Raw genomic sequence first — 23,249 nt, 5'->3', positions numbered from 1 at the left:
ACAGACGGGGGGGCTGCCGAGGTGGGAGGGGAGGGCCAGCTGCCACCCCCACAACAGACAGCCCAATACCAATCAGGATCCATTTTAATCATCATTGCAGTATGTAAACATTGGTTACTGTCCATTAATGCTCTGGTCGGTCGGAGCAGCAAAAGATACGTGGTTACAAGCCTAGATTACACTGGAGCCTATGAGCGGGTTAGAGACAGGGCTCTGCGCAGAGCCCCACCGGAGACAGTTTACTGCAGTCTGTCTCAGAGCAGAAACCTAAATGCTAATTTGGCATTATGGAGCCTCACAAGGGCCGCTCGGTGCCACCGGGCTGCTGCCACCACCCCCCAGGGCAGCCACCCTCCCACGTAGCTGCTTGCTCCCACTGGTGCAGCCGGCCAGGCCTGGCACGGGCCCAGGTACTCCCAGGATGGGAGAAGAGGGCGGCTCTGCCCCTCTGGAGCTGGGGCCAGGCTCCACGACACCCGCTCCAGGGCTCAGCCTGGGCGTGCTGCTCGGGTGAGGCTGGTGCCGCTCTGGGAACGAGCCCTCGCCCAGCTGGGCACCAGCACAGGCTGCCCCTGCGGGAAGCCAGCAGCAGGAGGAGCTCAGCTGCCCCCAGCCTGAAGGCAATGGTGGGTTTGGGATGCAATCCCCAGCCCTTGGGGAGCGAGGGAAGGTGGATGGTAGCAGGTGAGAGGCACGTTGATTGCAACCTGTCTGCAGGTCGTACATTCCTCAGCGAAGGCCCTTGGGCCCTCAGGCCAGTGCTGTCCTAGGAAGGGGGAGCGGCTACAGATCTTCATCACCGATGCCCTCAAAGGCATAATTGCCATGGAAGTCGTTAGCGCCCACATCGTTAGCAGAGCTGGAGTGGCTGATCCCTCGCAGGCTGACAGAGGTGAGCTTGCTCTGCGGAAAGGGGAAGATGTGTTAGGGAGGACCCCTACTCTCCCCTGGCTTGGTTTTGGGATGATGGCACCCGCTGTGCCCACATACAACTCACCGAGAGTTTGGCCATTGGCTCCCGGGAGGCATCAGGTGAGTCCTGCAGGGACAGCATGGTCAGGCAACGATACCTGCCACCCCCGTTCCCACTGCTCTTCTGTCCCCCTGCCCCTCAGGCACTGTTAACCCTCCCAAGAGGAGGTCAGGGGCTGCCCAGCCCCGATCCCCTCCCTCCCTGGGGGCTCTGGCTCCTGGGGACGGGCCCAGGACCCCTTTCTTTTCCCAGGACTACAGGAGCAAGGCAGCACAGCCCTGCTGGTGGCGCCTCTCCAGCTCTGGTACCCAGCTAAGCCTGTGTTTGCTTTTATCTTCCCTACTGCGGCAGCAGTCCCGCTCACCAGCAACGGGGGAGACTTCACGGCTTGCTGACTGTCTGAGCGTCGCAGGGCCCCATTTGCCCGCCGGCGAAACATCTGCAGGGGAGAAGCTCAACTTAGTGGCCAGGTCCCCATGGACAGCTCCAGAAGTTGTCCCCCCGGGGATCTTTCAGCTGGCCCCTGCCTGAGGAGGGCAAGCAGGGCCAAGCCTAAACCCCGTGGAGTAACAGGGACAACATGGGGAGCTGCAGAGACAAACATCTAGACCAAGCTCTTACCTTGCGGATGCTGCCGCCAGACTTTTTCACCATCAGCTCATCCACCATGGACTGCAGGCAGATGCTCAGCATGATGGCCTGTAAGGGAGAGGTGTCACAAGGCTGGCAGTGCCTGGCCTCATGCACCTCATGGCCCTCCCGACACCACACTGAGCCCAGTCCTGCCCTCTCCCTCGTAGCTGCCCCCTTGCTCCCATCCTTTTCCACTGCTGTACAGGCAGCCCTACCTGTGGACTGGTGATGGTGACCCACTGCAGCCGGTCCTTGCTCATGAGATACTCAAAAGCCAGCTCCAGCTTCACCTCTGACTTTCCTGGGCTGCTCCCTGAAGGACCGTTGCTCATCGGCACCTGCACAGACAGATGCCGAGGCTGGGCGTTTCCAGAGGGAAACTGGCCAGCAACCAGCTGCAGGGGCTGGCCCTGGCCACCCTGCACAGCTCGTGCTGGTTTTTCACCACTGTCAGTTCCCGTCAGCAGTGGCTCCCCTCACGCATCTTCATGCCATGAGTCCCCCAGCCCCAAACCACCACTGAGACGTTCCCCAGGCTTCCAGCCAGGAGAGCTGCTGGAGCAGCCCGGCACAGCGGGGTCCCGACAGACCCAAGCAGCCCTCCTGGCCACCCAGAGCCCCAAGCAGCACTCACTGAGGATGTGACTCGCCAGCACCGCATGCGCGTGACCTTGAAGCTGCCTTCCTTTATCTGCTCATTTGGCAGCCGCACTTGGAAGTTGAGCTCATTGTTGCCAGCACTGACAACGACGTGACATCCCTTCTCAGGGAAGTCTGTGACGCAGGGATCAAACTTGAGATAGCCATAGTACTTCAGGGTCTGCGCCAGGCGGATAAACTGTGGGCAGAGCCAGGGAAAGTCAGCACTGACAGCCACCCTCCCACCGCGCTTCTGCTGGTCGGGGAACAGGCACCAAACTCAGCATCACGGGTTCACAAGGGGGAGCAGAGCCAGTCCAGAGCCTGGAACTGCTCCAGCCACAGCATCGTGCCCTCCCCTACCTCCTTCTTGGAGACTTTTTCCTGCAGAGACTTGAGCTGCCGGTGCTGTTCCTTGTTGACAAGGATCCATCCATGCTCGATGTCTGACACCGTCTACAAAGAAGCAGAGGCTGCTGAGCAGCTGGACCAAAGGCCACCTGAGACTCGAGGAGCTGTAGCTGAGGGGTGCAACGCCCCCCTCCTCACCCAGCTGGGCCACACTGACCCTCACCTGTGCATACAGCAAGTTGAGCCCCACACGATGCTCCATTACATCATCATCATAGGAGGAGTCCCAGTAGCTAAAAGGGAAGCGCATGAGTCAGCTTCTTCCCCAGCTCCGAACAGTGATGAGAACACCGCCCCACACGCAGGGACAAGGAGCTGGGCTGGCTCTCACTGCCAGCTCCCTCAGGCAGCCTTCAGCTGCCACGTTCCTCCTCTCCTCCTCCTCTGTATCAGCTGCCACAGGCAGGCAGGGCCACATCTGGGAAAAGCAGAAATGGGCCAAACCCAGCAGGGCACCCCCCTCCCCAGTGTCAATGGGGACACCCAGGTATGCTCCTGGGGGTCAAAGCACCAGAGGGACAACAGTGGCAAGAAGGGAGGGGGTCTCTCCACAGAGCAGGGAGTCCCTGGACACCACCCCACCACCCAGGGGCAGCTGCCCTGCCAGCCCTGCAGCTCACCTCTTGCGCAGGATGATCCTGAACTCAGAGTTGTGCAGGCTGGTGACAGACACATACGGCAGCTCGAACTCCTGAAGCTTCCGTACAACTGCAGGGAACAGCAGCTCAGCAGCAGCTTGGTGCTGGGGGAGCCCCCAGGGCCCCCATCACCCAGCACAGGGCCACCTGCTCCAGGCACAGGACTCTCGCTCTGGGGCAAGATGCTGCTCTCCCCCCCCCCAAGGGCAGATGGCCCACGCAGCCCCTGTGGGGCTTCCCGCAACGTGCTCTACTCACAGGAGAAAGCTCCATCCTTTGTCTCTCTCACCAGGAAGAGGCTGAAGTAGCCGATCAGGTCATCGGGCAGATCCAGCTTGGAGGCCACAGCCTGAGAGCAAGAGCAGGAGGTGATGACTTCCCACAAAGAGACGGCAGCTCCGCGTCCTCCCCCTAGAGCCCCATGGTGAGATCCAGCCCACACACTTTAAGGGGAACTCCCTACAAAGGGAGCCAGGACCTCTGCTGAGCTGGGGACAGGGCAGGGAGAGCAAATGGACAGGTGGGGCCAGGGGATCACTACCACTGCAAAACAAACTGCGGGCCTCACAACACTGAGGTGGGCTCATGGAGGGACATAAGGACATCAGCACACAATTTTCAGCTCCGCTGCTCCTCAGCCCCCTGAGGACAACCCTGCTCTGGGGCAGGGACAAGGCAGGAAGGGCAAGGGAGCTTCCTCACGGCCTGCCGGGCTGAGGGGACTCCTCCTGCAAATGTGCAAAATCATGGGACTCAGCAGGATGGGCTGGTCCTGCCCGGCACAAGATCTCCCGCACCTCAAGGACATCCTCCGTCTGGTCCGAGGTGAGGATGGTGACCTTGACCTTTTGGCCATTGGAGAGCAGCACTTCCAGCACCACCTCCTCTGTCGGTATCTGCTGCGTCTCCTGCAGAGAGAGAGGATTGGCAGCCTGGCCCCATCCACCCCTGCCCCCGGTCCGAGGGCACTGCCATGAGCCACCCCAGCCGGGGCAGTCCGCACACCCCACGTGGGCCGCCCTGCAGCCCCCTCCTCACCTGCTGGGCCTTGCGCAGAAAGCTGTTGAAGGTCTCACTGACTCCCAGCGTCGGGTCCTGCCGCACTGGGGTGGAAGACAAGCAAGGAGTCGGGCATTAGGTAGAAAGGGGCAGGGAGCCGTGCCAATTCCCATCTGTTCTACAGTCCCTCAGCGATGGCACCCAGACTAAGTGTGCGCTGGGGGCAGGGAGCACTCATGGACAGCCACGGATCCCCTGGAGACAGAGGCTCCAGCAGGTCTTCGCTTTTGCTAGTGCAGGGAAAGGGAAGGGGCTGGAGACCGAGAAGCAGCCCCAGTGGTACTGCTTCTTGCTTGCTGACATTCAGGGGACAATGCTGGCTATTATCATTGCACAGCTGCAAACACCAAGACAGGCAGCAGCATGCTCAGCACTGTGGGTTGGAAGAGGCCAAAGCCAGACCCAGGTGGCCACAGGGAGCGATCCAGGCAGTGCCACCATGCCCTGAGCTGCCAAGCCAGGGAAGCAGGTCCTGAGCCACAGTACACATGGGGCAGACCCAGCTTACCAGCCTGCATGTATTTCTCCAGTTGTTCCCGTCGTTGCTCCACCTCTGCTGGGGTGAGCGTGAAGATCTTCTTTGGGGGAAAGGCTGGTACTACATTAGCGCCATACTCCTTCCTTAGCTGGGAAGAGAGCGGAGTGCTGTGAGAGCCTCCAGGGAGACGGTGACTGCCCCAGCCCCCAAACCTGGCTGATTTCCAGGGCTCTGACAAGGGGAGCAGGCAGCTCATCACCCATTCCTCATCTAGCAACTTGCAAGAGTCAAGGCAGACTGTCACAGTGTGAGCAGAAGCCTGTGCCAAGTGCCAGGGCACAGAAAGCGGTGTCTTGGCCAACCCTGTGCCAACAGCAGGCGGCATGTGTGCACCCACAGCCAGCACAGAGCCCAGCACCCCTGCTCTGCAGCAGCGTGCGCTGCCTTCCTGCAGCACCCAGACATTCCTGTCCCCAACCCCGTGGGACCCGATACCCTGCCTGCAGGGACACAGGGCACCACGGAGCAGTCCCACAGGCAGCCCCACAGCAGCACCAAGGCTCCCTACCTGCTCGTGCAGCCCCAGGAGCTGGCTGTAGCGCACTCGGCAGTGCAACACCCCATTCACATGGATGTTGTAGGCCTGCGGGGAGAGGCACAGGTCAAAACCAAAGATTGCAATCTCATGGTAGGGATGGAGGGGCCCTGGGATCTGCCAAGCACACAGCCTCCTCCCTCCCCCCTCCCAAAAAGAGGAACCTGTACAGGAAGAGGCAACACTCCCAAGGACACCAAAAAAGGGGGGATTCCCCTCAGGGGTACCAGCATAAACGCCAGCCCCAGAGACCAAGTGGCTCCTTTCTGCTACCCTCAAGGATGTAGAAAGAGCCCAAGTGGCCAGAGAGACAGGATACCACAGCAGGTTGGCATGGACATGCTGTCTGGAAGGGCTCAGCCATTCCTGGCTCGGAGTCAGTGCTGAAGGACTCACTGCAGAGGGGCCCAGAGAGCCTGCAGCCCCAGGGAGGCCAGGCACAGCCACGACGACTCCGCTTTGCAGACAGGCACTGTGAAGTTCTGCAGCCCGGCCTTGTGCTGCCCTGGACAGGGTTCCAACAGGCGCTCGGGAAATGGGTGGCAGGGACTTCCAGCCAGACCCAGCGGGGCAGCTCAGCCCTGACGCAAGAAGAGCCAGGCCCAGACATCCCCAGACACACCCCACGCCGGGCCCAGCACCGCTGTGAGGGACAAGTTAGTCTTGCAGGCCCTGACCTAGCCCAGGCACCAACGCTGACAGCCAGCCAGGCTCCCACACCATGCTGACCAGCACTCAACCTTCTCCAGGCACTGCCCAACAAGCACTTTTCTCTGCCTCTCAGGCATCTTTCCCCTGAAGGGCCCAGGACTTGCCCAGCTCTCACGGGCAGCCTGGATGGGGGTATGAGCAGCCCCGTGCACCCCTGAACCATGCTGATGCACGCAATAAGCAGGCCCCGGGCACACTCTCTTACAGCGTCTCCAGCACATCCAGGACCAGGAGAGGCTGCTGCCAGCAGTCAAGGACTGCACATCAGCAAGGACAGGATCAGACAAGCTCCCAGAACTTGCACAGGTAAGTACAGTAAAGGCACTGAAGGGCTCCTGTGTCACTGCTCCTCAAAAGATATGTCAGTGACAGCACAGACATGCAGCTTGGTAAATGTAGTCAAAACTAAAGGAGCGCAAGAGCATTCAAGGGATGTGTCTGCCTGACACCAGGAGTGTGCAACCCTGCATCTGTCCAACCACAGGGAGAGCATGGAGCCACCAGGCAGCCCCACAGACATGGGTGTCCCCAGGCAGCAGGCCCTTCCCTCTCTCAGCAGCAAGAAGAGGCAGGAGGTTACTTCTGTTTTCCACGCTCCCACAAGCCATCTGAAGGAGGTGAGCTCAGCAACATGACAGCAGAAAGCGAATGCCACACGGCCAGGACACTGCCACCACCAGGGGCCGTTGGCCCAGGCTCACTGCACTGCTTCCTGGGGGTGCGTGGCCAAGGCCAGCCCTCACCACGGGGCAGGGGGCTCCTTCCTTGTGTGCTGCCTGCCACAGCACTACGGGGGCACTGGCTGTTTGAAAACTGAAAGTTTGGTGTACAGCTGCCAGCAGGACATGCTGCTGTAAATTCAGTAATTCCTGCTCGTGGCACAAGAAAGGCTTGGACCTGTTGGAGTGGGTCCAGAGGAGGGTCATGAAGATAATCAGAGGGCTGGAGCCCCTCTCCTAGGAAGAAAGGCTGAGAGCGCTGGGAATGTTCAGTCTGGAGAAGAAAAGGCTCTGGGGAGACCTCATTGTAGCCTTTCAGTACTTAAAGGAGGCTTATAAAAAAGATGGAGAGTGACTTTTTACACAGGCAGATAGTGATTGGACAAGGGGTAACAGTTTTAAATTAGAAGAGGGAAGATTTAGGTTAAACATTAGAAGGAAATTCTTCCCTCTGAGGGCAGCGAGGCCCTGGCACAGGCTGCCCCAGGAGCTGTGGGTGCCCCATCCCTGGCAGTGCCCAAGGCCAGGCTGGATGGGGCTGGGGGCAGCCTAGGCTGGGGGCAGGGGTCGTGCCCATGGCAGGGGGTGGCACTGGGTGAGGTCCCTTCCAACCCAAGCCACTCTCTGATTCTGTAACACCTCCTGCCCCTAGCCCAGGACAGAGGCTGGCACACCTCTGCAGCAGTTCCACCCCAGAGAGCACCAGCCCAGCGGAAAGCCAGGGCTGCCCGAGGTCAGTGGAGGCGCTTCTCCAGGACACAGCAGCTCTGCACTTGCTGCAGCTCATGTTGGCTTCCTTATAACACCTTCTGACACGAATGCCACAGCCCTGTTCCTCAGGCCAGGTCTCTGCAGAGGGCTCGGAGACCGTGGCTGATGCTGGGTGGTATCAGCATCACCTGGTGGGACCTGTGCCAGCAGGGCTCTCTGGGGGTCCACCAGCTCCTGCCCAGACTCAATGATCAATCTGCTGATGCAGGAGACGAGGTCTTTGCCTGCCTAAGGAGTCATCACAGCACCTGAGGGCAAAGTCCATGGGCCTAACACCCGTGCATCTTGCTCCTGCGACCTTTGTGCAGCCGCAGACGCCAGTGCTCACTCTTGTCCAGGTCCCCCCCAGCCCTTCCTGCGGCTCATGACTGCCCGCGTCCCCAGGCGGGCCGCCTCGTGTTGCTGGGACGCCTGCAGAGACCCCCCCGGAGCGGGACCTCTCGCCAAGGCGGAGCAGGAGCCGGGGGCTGTCTGCGGCACGGGGCTCCGGGCAGGGCCTGCGCTGGGGCAGGAAGGGACCCCGCGGCCCGAGGACAGCCAGGATGCGATCGGGGTGGGGGGGAAGCACCGGACACGGGGTCCTGCACTCGCTGCTCTCCGCCGAGCCGCGGGGGGGGCCCCGGGCACCCGGGTGCTGCCGGGGGCGCTGCCACGGCCCCCGCCTGGGGGCGGCCCCCCCCGGACCCCCAGGGTCGCGCTCCCGGAGCAGCCGCGGGGCCGGGCGCGTTCACGGCGCACGGAGCAAAACAGGAAGCGGGGCCGGGGCCGGGCTGCGCCGCGGGCACGGGCACGGGCACGGGCAGCGCCTCCCCCCCCCCCCGCCGCACCGAGCCCCCCGCAGGGCACGGGGCCAGCCGCCCGCACGGGCGACGGGGAAGGCCCGGGCACCGCCGGAGCGCCCCGGGGGCCCGGCCCGGCTCCCCCCGGGAAGGGGCCGAGCGCGGCCGGGGAGCGCCGGGCGGCACCGCCCCCCCCGCGGTTGGCAGCAGCGGCCCGGCCCGGCCGGCTCGGGAGGGGGCGGTTGGGGGGGGGGGGGCTGCGGCGGCCCCGGTCCCGGTCCCGGTCCCGGTCCCGGTCCCCAGCCGCCCGCCGTCCCCGCCGGGGCGCTGCCGGAACCGGGCGGGGGGCCCGCCCCGCGCCGCCCCGCGGCCCCGCTCACCACGTAGGCGGCGCCGCCGTCGCCGGCGCGGGTCTCGGTCTCGGGGATGGAGAAGTGCATGGCGGGGCCGGGCCGGGACCGGGACCGGGCGGGGTCGCGCGCCCGCCGCTACCGGCCGCGCGCCGCCATCTCGGGCCGGGCGCTCCGCGGCGCCGCCCCGCGGGGCCCGCGCGATGGCGCGGCCGAGAACCGCCCGCCGGGGCCGGCCCGCCCCGCCCCGCCCCGCCCCGCTACAGCGCCCCCGGGCCCGGGGGGGACGGAGGGGGGGGGGCACCCGGCGGGGCCGGCGCGGCCCTCGCACGGCGGCTGCCACCCGGCGGTGCCTGGGCCGCCCCCGGGCCCCGCTGACTCCCCCGCCTCCGGGGCTCCCGGCGCCGCCCCCCCGGTCCCGCCGCCCCTCGGCCGCCCCCGCGGGCCCGGCCCCGGAGTCCCCGCCGGGGGGGGGGGTGGGGGGGGGCGCGGCCCCGGGCTCGGGCCCCGCGTGGCGTCACCGCGCGTCACGCGTCGGGCCGTGACGTCACGGGCGGGCGGGGAGCGGCGGCGCCCTCCGGCCGGCGGGGGGCGCTGCGGGCGGGCGCCATGGCGGAGCGGGCGGCGCCGGGCGGTGAGCGCGGGGCTGCGGCGGGACCGGGCCCCCCGGCGGCGGCTGCGGGACGGGCCCCGCGCCTCGCGGCCCCCCCCGGCCTCTGCCCCGCCGCCGGGGCCCCTCTCACGCTCCTCTCGTTCCAGGTGCGGGCTCCGAGGCTGCCGCGCCGGGGCCGGGCGCAGCGCAGGTGAGCGGGGCCGGGGCCGGGGCTGGGGGTCGGTGCGGGGCCGGGGCCGGGGCTCGGTGCGGGGCCGGGGCCGGGGCTCGGTGCGGGGCCGGGCCCATCAGTGTGTGCCCGCAGGTCCCGGAGCTGTCCCGCGAGGAGAAGCTGCAGCTGCGCAAGGAGAAGAAGCAGCAGAAGAAGAAGAAGAGGAGCGAGAAGGGGCCGGCGGCGGAGCCCCCCGAGCAGGGAGCGGCGCCCGAGCCCGGGCAGCCCCGCGGTGAGTGCCCCCCCCCCACCCCCCGCGGGTCCAGCCCCGGGCACCCCGAGCCCGGGCCGGGAGCGTCCCCGGGCAGGGGCGGCCATCGCAGCACCGCCGGCACTCACCGCGCTGCGGGCTGGAGCTCTCCTTGCTCGCTCCTACAGCAGTGTCCGCAGCCGTGCAGGGTCGGGGTTACGGAGGGGCCGCTGGCCTGGCAGCAGGGCTGGCCTGATGGTCCCCGTGTCGTTGTGTGGGGACAGGGAGGTGCTGGAGAACACGGGGTTTATTCCCTCACACCCCCAAAGGCAGGCCCCTGCGCAGAGGAGTCTCCCCACCGCGGGCTGCCCCACGTGCGGGGCTGCATCCCCCAGTGACGGAGGCTGGGCGCAGACTTCCCCCTTCTGTCTCCTGCAGTCACTCCTCACCCCTCGTCCTCACCAACCTTGGCCGATGGCCCCAACGATGGTGAGAAGCCCACGGGGGGCAAGAGCAAAGCAGAGCTGCGAGCGGAGCGCCGGGCCAAGCAGGAGGCTGAGCGCGCCCAGAAGCAGGCCAAGAAAGCAGAGCTGGGCCAGGCAGCCACACCAGCCAAGCCCAGGCTGACCCCCACTGAGCCCCCAACAGGTAAAGATGTCACGGCTGGGGTGCAGAGGGCAGGTGGGTGAGCAGGGAGGGAGTGGGCCGGGGTCCTGCAGAATGTGCCTGTCTGATCCTTGTGCCGTTCCCATTGTCCCTTTCCTTGGAACCCTTCATTTCCTGAGTGTTGGGGCAGCACGGCTGAGCTGGGGGCTGCACCAGGGTGGTACTGCTTCACGCCACCCTCTTCATCGTTCTCACAGTGGTGAAGCGGCTGCCAGAGCACGTGCAGGTGGATGACCCTGCTGCCCTGAGGAAACTAGCCAAGAAGCTGGAGCGTCAGCAGGTAGGAGGAGGGCTGGATAACAGGCTGCATGCTACAGGGCAGTCGTGCTGCAGGTTTATGTGGTGCGGGTCAGGTTCATGCATGGTGGGGAGTAGGACTTGGTCTCTGCTGGGCAGAGGAAACCTCTGCTGCCAATAAGCACTGGGTGTGATCGGTGGTTCTGGAGTGAGCAGGGCTGTATGGCAGCCTTGAACAAGTAAGTAATCGTCAGCGCTGTTTGGTGACAGGTACCTCTGAGGCAGGACTATGGCACCAAGGTCAACCTGTTCTCCCATTTGCACCAGTACAGCCGGAAGAAGCCGCTGACGCAGCAGATGAGGTATGTACCTCCCCAGCCCAGGCCCCTGGCAACCACTTGGCTGTGCTTCATCCAGCTTGTCTGCAAAATGGCCCTGGGGAATGGGTGTCCTTGTTCTGCATGTGGCGTGGATGGGGGCGGCCCCTTCACCTGCAGTGAGGAGTGGCAGCAGGGGCAGCTGATGTCCTGCCTGTGAGAGGAAGAGCGCTGTCCTCAGGGAGTGTGGGGCAGTGGAACAGGGGCAGTGGGGCTGGCCTGATGTCTCAGGTCACAGAGCAAGCAGGGCTGGGCTGACAGATCTCTTCTTGGGGCATCCCTTGGATTGCTTGGGGAGAGGTCTGGCCATGGGTTAGCCTTCCCTGGGCTGTAGAGTACCAGAGCTGACAGTTCTCACCTTTGTCCTGCAGCATCCCCTCCACGGTAATTCACCCAGCTGTGGTGCGCCTTGGCCTCCAGTACTCCCAGGGTATCATCAATGGTTCCAATGCCCGTTGCATTGCCCTGCTGGAAGTCTTCAAACAGGTATGTCAGAGCCCCATGCCCACCAGGCAGCAGGGGCATTGCACCAGCTGCAGGCATCTCTTCCTATTCCCCAGCTGTTGGGGCTATGACTGTGCTCAGTCCTCTTCAGACCTCTTCCTTTTGGCCTGGGGCATCCATGCTGCCAGGCTCCTGTTCTGGTGCTGCAGCTGTTGCAGATTTGAGTTCCTGGAGCATCCTTTGTCGCCCCGTAAAAGTGTGCCAAGCTGCACAGTACACACTTGTGCCTGGTCTGCAGCCTCCTCAGAGAGGCTGGGCACATGCAGTGCCTGGCCAGAAGGGGCGGGTGCACTGAACTCAGATTCTTTCTTACTGTTTCAGCTGATTCGAGATTACTCCACTCCCCCTAACGAGGAGCTGTCACGGGACCTGGTGGCCAAGCTAAAGCCACACATCAGGTGAGCGGTCTCGGTGCCAGGGCAGAGGGACTGAAGCTCCACTGAGTGTGGTCCATCAGACATCTCTCCAGGTTGCTGTTCTACCCAAGCTTTGTTTGGCTTTCCTGGGGCTCTGGTTCTGCCTCTCTGGCTGCCATCCCCAGCCCAGCTGTATCCTCCCTCTCACCATCATTGTCCTCCAAGCTACCCTGAAGCTAAGTAAGCTAAGTACATTTCCTCTCTTGCAACCCAGAAGGCCAACTATGTCCTGGGCTGCATTAAAAAAGGGGTGGCCAGCAGGGAGAAGGAGGTGATTGTCCCCCTCTGCTCTAGTGAGACCCCAACTGGAATACTGCGTGCAGGCCTGGGGCCCCCAGCACAAGAAGGATGTGGAGCTCTTGGAACAGGTCCAGAGGAGGGCTACTAAGATGATCAGAGGGCTGGAGCACCTCCTACACAGAAAGGTTGAGGGAATTGGGCTTGTTTAGCTTGGAGAAGAGAAGACTCCGGGGAGACCTCATTGCGGCCTTCTAGTAGTTCAAGGGAGCATATAAACAGGAGGGGGAATGCCTGTTTACATGTGTTGGTAGTGATAGGACAATGGTTTTAAACTAAGGGGAAATTTGGGTTGGAAATTAAGAGAACATTGTTCACTCAGAGGGTGGTGAGGCACTGGAACAGGTAGTCTAGGGAGGTTTTGGATGCCCCATCCATGGAGGCATTCAAGGCCAGGCTGGATGTGGCTCTGGGCAGCCTGCTCTAGTGGTTGACAACCCTGCCCAGAGCAGGGGGGTTGAAAGTAGATGATCTTTAAGGTCCTTTTCAACACAGGCCATTCTATGATTCTATGATTCTCTCTACAGCTTCCTGAACCAATGCCGGCCCCTCTCAGTCAGCATGGGCAATGCCATTAAGTTCCTCAAGAAGGAGATTTCGTGCCTACCTGACACCCTGAGAGAGGAGGAGGTGAGTGACCACACATAAGCAGCAGGGTCCAGCCCTCTGGCTGTAAGCCCAGGGCGGAGGCACAGCCCTGTCGCAGTTCAAGCAGGGGGAGGTGACAGGATGCAAACAGTGCTGCAGAGAATCCAGAAGGCTACTGGCCATGAGTGTCACCAGCCACAGCCTGAGAAGGGACTGCAGCCAGACCTGCTCCCCCTCTGCCTGCAAGCACAGTCCAGCAGGTTCCAAAGGGGCTGGGGTGCACCACAGCGAACACCAAACATCTGTAGGCTGGTGGGACTGGAGCCCATCAGGACCAGGGATGTAAAATGGGAAGCTGCAGCAGGAGAAGCACGTGGTCACAGTGAGCACAGTGCTCCACCACAGGCCTGGCTGGCAACCAGCATTGCGCCTATTGCAGCAAGGAATGACTCTTGGAGGGCTGGAGGCCTCCCAGACTGGTCCAGCTGGCGCTGTCCACCACAGGGAGGCCACAAAGGCTGCAGCACGTGGGCACCATGAGCTGTCCTTGCCCACCAGCACAGTCTGAGCATTGTTTGGCAGCATCAGTAATGTCACGGATGAGGAAGAAAGTGTTTTTCAATGCTCAGCTCCATCCAGCGCAAAAGGCTCTGCAGGAACCTCTTGGCTGTGGAGCAGGGGCAGGGTGGTGGCTGTACATGAGGAGCTGTCCACCTACGTGACAGTGTGGCCAACCGGCTGCGAGAAGTCAGGCTGGTGAGATCTGGGCAGTAAAATCTCCGTGGGGTGGATGACCAGAGTGACTGACCTGGGAGATGCAGGGGAAGTCCTGATGTTACAGTGAGGTACTGTGGTGTGCTAGTGAGCTCGCACTGGAGCAGGAGCAGGCCCCATGTGCCCCACAGAGCCCTTACTGCGGGAAGGTGCCGTTCAGCAAACAGGCTGGGAGCAGGATGGGGCTCTCCGCTTGCAGACTGCTGAGCCCACTGTCCTCCCAGGTGGCAAAGGACAGCCAAGCGGCTGCAGCGTGGCCAGGCCATGCTGTATGTGATGGTACTGTCTCCCCAGGCAAAGGAGAAGCTGCAGAGCACTATTGACAACTATCTGCGGGAGAAAATTGTTTTGGCAGCTGAAGCCATTTCAAAATCTGCCTTTGAGAAGATAAATGACCACGATGTCATCCTGGTGTACGGATGGTAAGAAGGGGCAGCCAGGCCACGGGGTGGAAGATAGAGACAGAGCAGTGGAATTAACATAGGAAGCTCTTGCAATTTTTCAGTGGTGGGAGAATTTCAGCATTGTCCAAGAGGTAGGGAGGGTTTGTGGTTCTAGGTCTTCTTTTGCTGAGGGGAAAATAGGGGCAGCACCAAGAAATAATCAGGGAGTGGGTAGTCAAGGGGTGTTGGTCAGAACTCAGCTGTGGTGGGGAGCACACACAAGGGAGAAGTTCACGACCGGTGGGATAGAACAAAGGATATGTGAGGGTGTTGGGTTGAAGCACAGCATGGCCCTGGGATCAGCCCTCACTAACTGGATGAGAGAATATTGCTGAGCGCTCTGCTTTTTCCAAAGCACTAGCTGGGACTTGTCCCATCCTGGAAGACGGGCAGGTTGATGAGCTGGCGTCAGGAGGCAGTGCCGAAGCACTTGCTGCCTGGCGGCAGCTGGGGCAAACACCAGACCATGCCAGCAGAGCTCAGTGGGCTGTGTTGGCTGGTGAGGCTGCGAGCAGGCATCCCTGAAGGGCCCCGCTGGGGAGGGCGCTCTGCTGACCTTGTTCTGACTTCCCTGTGTGCTGGGAGGGAGGGAACTCTCAGACTCATTAGAGGGGCAAAGAGGAAGGTCTGATCACAGAGCCTAATCCCAGTCTGTACTGATGAACGTAGCTGTGCGAATGAATAAGAACGCAGCTTGTGAATGCTCAGGTTTGTGCTGCTTTCCATTTTGAGTAAACCAAACTCCCAGACCTCCAGACCTGTAGCAGTTGACAACACCTTACCTGGCAGCAGGCCTAAAACCGTTGCCATCAGCAAAGCCTATAGAAGGCTCGCTAATGAGCCTTTGCTGTTCTTGTTCAGGGCTCAGCACTGTCCTCTGCTTGCATACATGTATGTCTAGATTGAAATGTTTCAAGAAACCCAGATTTGCCATTTCTTAAATACAGAGCATTTGCAGAGCAGCCTCGGCTGTTTACTGGCATTTTAAACAGACTGCAGCAAAGTCATGTGTCAGGAAGCAGAAATAAGGAAGCTTGTTCCTCCTTAGGGGGAGTATGTCCTGGAAAGTAAAAGAGGAAAAGGGAACTAGATGCTGCTGTGGCAAAAGAGTCTGTTTGTGCTTCCTGGGCGATTGGCAGATGAAGGAGCAGAGGGAGGCTCCAGCACAGGCCTGGTGCATAACGAGAAGGACATTTGGAGAGGGTTTGGAGGGGGAGCCATTTGTTGTGGTTGTGGACAGGGGGAGGTCAGCACTGCTTCCAAAGAGCACTGAGACATGGGGGTGATTTTCTGTGCGAAGACAGGGAGGGGGCCCGAGGAGTGTAGTGAGGTGGTGCCTGGAAGGATGGGACTGATAATGGTGAGGGCAGGCTGCAGCTCTGCCCAGACTTATCTCTAGGCAGTGCCCGCCCATCAGGTACTTGGTGGGATTCCAACTCTTGCCCCAAGTAACACAGACGCCTCCTGGGATTCCTTTGGGCAGGATGTGCCTGGAGGCCTGTGTGGCAGCACCCACTCTGCTACAGCCAGCCCTGGGAGTCAGACATGTTTAGGTAGGGCTGTCCCCTGGGCAAGACCCCGTGCTAACGCGGAACTCTTGCCCAGCTGGCACCTGATGAGTACCACACTGCAGCCAGTGCCAAGGGACATTTTGGGCCTCTTGGCTGCATTTTGGGGCGATGCCATCAGCAAGCAACCTCGGCGTGGGTGGGCTGGGGCAGCAACGCGGGTCGGGGAAAGCTCGGCCTGCCCAGAGCAGCCCCTTGACCAGTGTCTGCCAGCTCGTCCCTGGTGAACCGCACGCTGTGTGATGCCCACATGCAGAAGGGCCGCGCTTTCCGTGTGATCGTGGTGGACAGCCGGCCGCGGCTGGAGGGCCGGGAGACGCTGCGCCGGCTGGTGCGCAAGGGCATTCACTGCACCTATGTGATGATCAACGCCATTTCCTATGTGCTGCCTGAGGTGAGGAGTGAAGCGGGGCCGTGCTGAGGGTGGTGGCAGGCCAGGGATGAGACTGAAGCATGACAGAAGATACTGACACATGCCTGCGCTTCTCCAACAGGTGTCCAAAGTGCTGCTAGGAGCCCATGCGCTGCTGGCCAACGGCTCAGTCATGTCCCGGGTGGGGACATCCCAGATAGCGCTGGTCTCCAAGGCTTACAATGTGCCCGTGCTGGTGTGCTGCGAGACCTACAAGTTCTGCGAGCGGGTGCAGACAGACTCCTTTGTCTCCAACGAGCTGGGTATGGTTTCTGTCCCCTTCTTCCCGCCCGGGATCTGCTCCCTGCTCCTGCTGCTGGCCAGGACAGGACTTGCTGAACCGTCCCCTCGTTCCTCTCCCTGAACGAGGGGGACCCCGGCCCGGGAGGGGCAGATGCGGGGGGCTGTGGGCGGCAGCGCGGTCCCTGCCGCCGATCCCGCAGCGTCTCCTCTCCCCGCAGATGACCCCGACGACCTGATCGTGCTCCGCAAGGGGCAGGCCCAGCTGGGCGGCTGGTCAGAGAACAAGTCCTTGCGCCTCCTCAACCTGGTCTACGACGTGACACCGCCCGACCTGGTGGATCTGGTCATCACAGACCTGGGCATGATCCCCTGCACCTCGGTGCCCGTCGTCCTGCGCGTCAAGAACGTGGATCAGCAGTAGGGGCGGCAGCACGGACCCTAATAAAGCAGGCCCCGTGTTAACGCTGCGTCTGACCTCTGTGGTGCGGCAGAAGCCGCGTCGCCCCGCGTCATCCCGGGCTCGGCTCGGCACTGTCCTGGGGCATGCGGTCCTTCTGCCCAGCTCAGCCTTGCCCCTCTCCTCCTCCCGCGCCAGGCTGCGGCCGGGAAGGGCCTTCCCCGTCCCCGTTGTCCGACAAAAAGTTCGGATTTGTCACCCGGCGTGGGGTGAGCCGATCCACGCGCTGGGTCGCGATGCTGCTGCGAGTGCGAGACCCTCCGATTTCGGCGCGGGGAAGCAAGTGATCGACTCAATACGGGTGGTGACACAAGCTTCAACTTTATTGCGCAGATACCCGTGTATTTATGCACACAGCTATAATTATGCCTACTGGCCACTATCCTACTGGCTAAGCCTAAAAGTGTCGCAAAAAAAATACTGTTTCTCCTACTTGCGGTTACAGCCCATAAGCTACTCCCTTACCTTCCCGGGCCTCAGATCCACCTGTTTCTCTCTCTCTCTCAGGGACAGACTGCTCCTTGCATATTTTCACAAGAATGCTTCTCATCCGGCCTACTCCGTGGCTATAAGCTCTGTATTTTCTTTGCCTCGCTTGTACAATTCCTCTAGGGACGCGTGCCCTTGCTCTTTGAGCCATTCTTCAACAATTCCCCCTTTTTCTTTTTGTACAAGTGCCGTGGTTTAACCCGGCCGGCAGCTAAACACCACGCAGCCGTTCGCTCACCCTCCCCCCTCCCTCTCTGGGACGGGGGAGAGAAATGGAAAGTGAAGCCCGTGAGTTGAGATAAAGACAGTTTAATAAGACAGGAAAATAACAATAACAATAACAACAATAACAATAATACTACAATGATGATAATAGTACTACTACTAATAATAATGTGTACAAACAAGTGATGCACAATGCAGTTGCTCACCACCCGCTGACCGATGCCCAGCCTATCCCCGAGCAGTCCGGCCCCCCACCCCAGCTAGCCACCCCTATATATTGTTCAGCATGACGTCAGATGCTATGGAATACCCCTTTGGCCGGATTGGGTCAGCTGTCCTGGGTCTGTCCCCTCCCAGCTCCTGTTGCACCCCCAGCCTGCCCGCTGGCAGGACAGAGCAAGAAGCTGAAAAATTCCTTGGCTTGGTGTAAGCACTGCTCTGCAACAATTAGAACAGTGGGGTGCTATCAGCACTCTTCTCATCCTAAGCCAAAACACAGCATTCCACCAGCTACAAGGAAGAAAATTCACTCTGTTCTAACTGAAACCAGGACAACGAGCAAGGCCCCATTCGTCATTTTTGTTACCCCTTTCATAATACAACTAAAAGCTATTTTGACAACGATTATCAGCAGTACAATAAGCAGCAATCTCAAACCCTGGGGGATACAAGCCAAGGGGAAAGGTTCGCCAAACAGGGATTTCAACCAGGTATCAAACGGGTTAGCATTCCCTCGTATTCCATGCACACGTTCTTTTAGCCAATCCAACCTTTTATGGATCGACTCGCTGTGATCTGACAAATTAAAAGAGCACGTTCCTTCAAAGTCCTCGCAACCGCGTCCTTGGGCCAGCAGCAAAAAGTCAGTGGCTGCCCGATTCTGCAACACCGAGTGTCGGAGACTGTCCTGTCCGTATCATCCACCACTGGAGAGAGGATGGCGGTGGTTGCGTTGAACCGTTTCACTGTCCAGCACGCCAACTTTTCTATTGTGTCAGCGCCCGCGCGGCTGCCAGCCCTGGTGTGAAGGAGGAGGCAAATATTCGCGCGGTTGCTGACCGTAATTCATCATCATCTTTACGGGCAGGTGTCAGACCGTGCGTGTCTCTTTTCGCTCTGCTGGACGTCGTCTTGGAGCTACTCAGCCAGTCCTGGTGGCGAGGTGCAAATAACCTGTTCTATCTCTAGGGACCCGTGCCCTCGCTCTTCGAGCCATTCTTCAGCAATGCTGCTTATTTCGGAACTGCACAAGCCCAGGTACCAGGGGCTTTCCCCCAGAGCCGGCACGCGTAAGGATTTTCCGTGCCACTCGTCGTACACTCCCTTATCGGTACCGTTCCGTGTCCGCACCATCCCCTGGCCTCCGCTCGCTTCCATTAATAGCAGGCTGCTGACACGACAGAGTCGCTCTGCGCGTCCTCGGAGAGGCAGGGTCCCTCGTTGGGACGGGGTCTCCCAGCGTCGGGGTGCGATTTTTGCTGTTGGAGCGGGGCCGGCTCGCAGCCAGTCGCCTCCAAATACTCCGGACCTTTGGTTTTCAGCCCGCTGTTCACGCGGTGTCGATCTGTGAGGTACTCAAGGGAACAGCGGGACGTGTCCCTCAGGAACGTCCACAGACCGCGCTTCCCGCTCAGCAGTTCCTCGGTCAATCGTCCTTGAGCCATCTCCAAGGCCTGGCTCATCCTGCCCCGTCCTCAAAGGACGAGCTCTATCTCCTTGGCGCAAAACCAGAGCCAACTGCACGCCGGTGTCGGCCCGGGGCAACGGGGACCGGGCCGCTCCCGGGCTGGGCTCCGCAAGCCCCAGCGCCAGGCTCCGGCGGGCCCGGGGAGCTCGGGCCCGGGGGCGGGGCCGCGGGGAGCAGGGAGGGGCGGGGCCTGGAGGCGAGGTGGGCGTGTCCGTGCAGCTCGGAGGAGGCGTGTCCATGTACCCCGGAGGGGGCGTGTCCATGCAGATCAGGAGGGCGTGTCCATGCAGATCAGGGGCCGTGCCGCATGCCGGGACCAAGCCCACGCCACGCGGGGCGCCTCTTGAGCCCCCCGTGGGCGCGGAGCGGGCTCGGGGCGTGGGCGCTCGTTGGGGCGGGGAGGGGCGTTTGGGAGGGCCCGGGGTGGGCTCGCGGGGCTGGTGTCCGTGTGCTGGGGGTGCGTGCGCTGTGGTGGGTGCGGGTGTTCGGGGAGGCGGGGGCATACTTACCTGGCAGGGGAGACACCATGATCAGGCAGGTGGTTTTCCCAGGGCGAGGCTCATCCCCTGCACTCCGGGTGTGCTGACCCCTGCGATTTCCCCAAATGCGGGAAACTCGACTGCATAATTTGTGGTAGTGGGGGACTGCGTTCGCGCTCTCCCCTGGTTCTGCGGTGCAAAGACAGAGCTGGTGGCGGGGCGTTCCCTCTTCTTTCTTTCTTCTCCGCGGGCGGTTTTCTGGGGCTGCGGTTCGGCTCCTCTCCCGCCGCCAGCTGCCCGCGCACCCACACCCCCCCCCCGGTGCTGCTGCGGGGCTGCCCCAACGCCGGCTGCCTGGGGAGACGAGGTCTGACCCGGCGCAGCTCCGTGGGGCAAGAACGTTCTGGAAGGGGCAGGAGCCAGAAGTTGTGCGCCGTGGTGTTCAGAAAGGGGCCCTAAAGAATCAGTCAGCAGCACCTACCCGTCAAGCTGCAGCAGAGAACTGACTTTTCCTTTTCTTGTTAGCTTTCTTTTTTCCCCTCGATGATTTCACTTCTCATTCCTGTAAGCTTGATTAATCCTGGGTCCCAGAAGAATCCAGAAGGATCCCGGCTGTTCTTCTGCTGGTGCATCGCAAAGCGGGGCGGGAGGCAGCCATGGACCCTGCCGTGACTCCCAGGAGCAGCAGAGGAAGCGTGGTTTAAGCGTGGGGTCCCTCCCGCGGGATGCCGTCCTTCCCGAACTGAGCCTGCGGGGGCTGCCCGCAGGCAGCAGCAGCTCTTCAAGTACTGCTCCCACGCGGCTCCGTCCCACGGGGTCCATCCCCCAGGAGCAAACTGCTCCAGGCTCCAGCACGGTTCCCCCGCGGGCGGCAGCTCCCCCCAGCCCCCTGCTCCTTCCTGCGTGGGCTCCTCTCTTCGTTCTGCAGCTCCGGCCCACCGGGGCCTCTCCATGGGACGCAGCGCGCTCCGAGCCCCACGCGTCCACGGCGACCGACTGTGACAGTGCATCGCCCACCGCTACACCGGGTACCAGCTCTGCCTTTGCACCGCAGAACCAGGGGAGAGCGCGAACGCAGTCCCCCACTACCACAAATTATGCAGTCGAGTTTCCCGCATTTGGGGAAATCGCAGGGGTCAGCACACCCGGAGTGCAGGGGATGAGCCTCGCCCTGGGAAAACCACCTGCCTGATCATGGTGTCTCCCCTGCCAGGTAAGTATGCCCCCGCCTCCCCGAACACCCGCACCCACCACAGCGCACGCACCCCCAGCACACGGACACCAGCCCCGCGAGCCCACCCCGGGCCCTCCCAAACGCCCCTCCTCGCCCCAACGAGCGCCCACGCCCCGAGCCCGCTCCGCGCCCACGGGGGGCTCAAGGGGCGCCCCGCGTGGCGTGGGCTTGGTCCCGGCATGCGGCGCGGCGCCGCTCTGCGTGGACACGCCCTCCTGATCTGCATGGGCACGCCCCTCCGGGCTGCATGGACACGGCCCCCCGATCTGCGTGGACACGCCCACCTCGCCTCCAGGCCCCGCCCCGCAGGGCGCCGCTGCAGGGGAAGCTCCGCGGGCCTTTTCCCGGCCGCAGCCAGCCCGGGAGGTGCCGCACAGCCGGGGTGCGGGGAGCACGGGGCCGTGGGGCGGGACGGGGACGGGGCCGGGGCCGGGGCCGGAATCGCCTTCTGCCTCTGCTCCCGCACGGCCTGGCCCGGCTTTTGCTCCTTTCCTTCGCCTGAACCGCCCCTGACGGGGAGCTCGGCAGCAGCGGCTCACAGAGTCACAGAGCTCTAGGGGGTGGCGGGGACCCCCAGAGACCATCGGCTCCAACCCCCCGCCAAAGCAGTTCCCCAGAGCAGGCTGCCCAGGGAGGCGTCCACACGGGCCTTGAATATCTCCAGAGAAGGAGACTCCACAACCTCCCTGGGCAGCCTGTCCCAGTGCTCCATCACCCTCACCGTGAAGAAGTTCCTTCGCATGTTGGTGTGGAACTGCCTGGGCTCTATCTTGTGGCCATTGCCCCTTGTCCTGTCCCCACAAACCACTGAAAAGAGGCCGGCCACATCCCCCTGTCTCCCACACCTCACGTATTTATACACATTTATGAGATCCCCTCTCGGTCTTCTTTTCTCCAGGCTGACCAGCCCCAGGTCTCTCAGCCTTTCCTCACAGGGAAGATGCTCCAGGCCCTGTATCATCTTTGTGGCCCTCCGCTGGACTCTTTCCAGGAGATCCCTGTCTGTTTTGTACCGGGGAGCCCAGAACTGGACACAGTACTCCAGGTGAGGCCTGACCAGGGCAGAGTAGAGGGGGAGGATCACCTCCCTTGACCTGCTGGCCACGCTCCTTTTAATGCATGCCAGGATCCCCTTGGCCTTCTTGGCCACCAGGGCACACTGCTGGCTCATGGCCAACCTGTCACCCACCAGGACCCCCAGGTCCTTCTCCTCAGAGCTCCTCTCCAGCAGGTCATCCCCCAGCCAGTTCATGTCTCTAAGCAAACCATGCAGGCTTTGACCAAGGCCTCTCCGTGCTGCACAGGGCTGGGGGCAACCTGGGCTGCGGGGAGGTGTACTGCCCGTGGCAGGGGGCTGGGGCTGGGTGGTCGCTGAGGTCCCTTCCAACCCCATTCTGTGATCCTCTGATCCCCGGGTTCTCGCTCTGTTGCAGGAAGCACGGCCAAAAGCACTACAGACCCCGGTAGAGTCAGATCATGCTCCGTTTTATTGCCCGAATAGCCTAACTTTTATAGTGAACTTAACAGAGGCGGACAGTGTTTCACCCAAGATTATTGGTCAAAAGCACTCAGACAAACAACTAGAAGAAAACAACCCCACCTGCAAGAAAACAACCCCCTTGTGATTAGCAGTCACATAGACCTTGTCCTTGAAGACAGCTACTGGTAACAATATTTTTCTGAATTCCTCAATTGGGCGATGTGGGAACACTGTCATGGGAACTTCTCATAGTTGCCCTGGTAGCTTGGTTTGCTCAGCTACAGCAAGCCATGGGATTTTTGCTGTTTCAATAAATCTCTCAACATCACTCGACCTGCGAGAGTTTTTCCATCGTGTTCTCCCCCTGTTCTCCTGAGGAGGAGGACCAGGCGGGCAGGATTCAGCTGGCCATCGGCAAGGAAGCGCCACGCCTGCGCCCGTCCCGTGTTTGTGGCAGAGACGCCCAAAGCAGCTCGCTGTGCACCCAAAGGGAGCTGCTCTGCGTGAGCCTCTGCGAGAGCGTCCCTGCAGGCGCTTGCCCAGGCAGACCCCAGCCCCCGGCTTTGTGATGGGGCCGTCAGTGACGAGTCCTTCCCGCACGCCACAGCCCCGCTCCCAGGAGGTGGTGCAGGGGGTGCCGGTGACTCCTTGTGTGCTCGGGCGTGCGCCCCTCTGGGTAACCAACGGGCCGGGCCCAAAGAGTCGTGGTGAGTGCAGGTAAATCCAGCTGGAGGCCGGTCACTGGTGGCCCCCCCAGGGCTCGGTGCTGGGGGCAGTTCGGTATCTTCAGCAATGGTCCGGACGAGGGGATCGAGTGCGCCCTCGGTAAGTTTGCAGACGACACCAAGTTAGGCACAAATGCCGATCTGTTCGAGGGGAGGAGAGCTCTGCAGAGGGATCTGG

The 23,249-nt window shown here is 61.7% G+C and overlaps 2 protein-coding genes across 2 annotated transcripts; one reads left to right on the top strand and one right to left on the bottom strand.

Moving 5' to 3' along the window:
- Window positions 1-66: 66 nt before the first annotated feature.
- SNX17 (sorting nexin 17) lies at window positions 67-8,989 on the bottom strand. The gene is made up of 15 exons (XM_084516081.1): window positions 8,787-8,989; window positions 5,400-5,474; window positions 4,862-4,979; window positions 4,333-4,397; window positions 4,092-4,202; window positions 3,553-3,643; window positions 3,277-3,364; window positions 2,820-2,889; window positions 2,609-2,701; window positions 2,241-2,444; window positions 1,822-1,944; window positions 1,595-1,672; window positions 1,338-1,412; window positions 998-1,039; window positions 67-903 (listed from the first exon to the last, which is right to left on the bottom strand). Exons 1-15 carry the CDS (start codon window positions 8,844-8,846, stop codon window positions 784-786), a joined length of 1,413 nt encoding a protein of 470 aa, XP_084372207.1. The 5' UTR covers window positions 8,847-8,989; the 3' UTR covers window positions 67-783.
- A 239-nt stretch (window positions 8,990-9,228) lies between these two features.
- EIF2B4 (eukaryotic translation initiation factor 2B subunit delta) lies at window positions 9,229-19,820 on the top strand. The gene is made up of 13 exons (XM_084516057.1): window positions 9,229-9,390; window positions 9,516-9,559; window positions 9,674-9,812; window positions 10,209-10,418; window positions 10,634-10,716; window positions 10,944-11,035; window positions 11,422-11,536; window positions 11,876-11,952; window positions 12,795-12,897; window positions 13,924-14,051; window positions 15,854-16,034; window positions 16,135-16,315; window positions 16,514-19,820. The coding sequence occupies exons 1-13, from the start codon at window positions 9,366-9,368 to the stop codon at window positions 16,714-16,716; spliced, it is 1,581 nt and encodes a 526-aa protein (XP_084372183.1). The 5' UTR covers window positions 9,229-9,365; the 3' UTR covers window positions 16,717-19,820.
- Window positions 19,821-23,249: the final 3,429 nt, after the last annotated feature.

The sequence above is a fragment of the Aythya ferina genome (genome assembly GCF_964211825.1).
Source record: "Aythya ferina genome assembly, chromosome: 3".
NCBI classification, from domain to species: Eukaryota; Metazoa; Chordata; class Aves; order Anseriformes; family Anatidae; genus Aythya; species Aythya ferina.
This window is presented reverse-complemented; position numbering and strand designations above follow the sequence as displayed.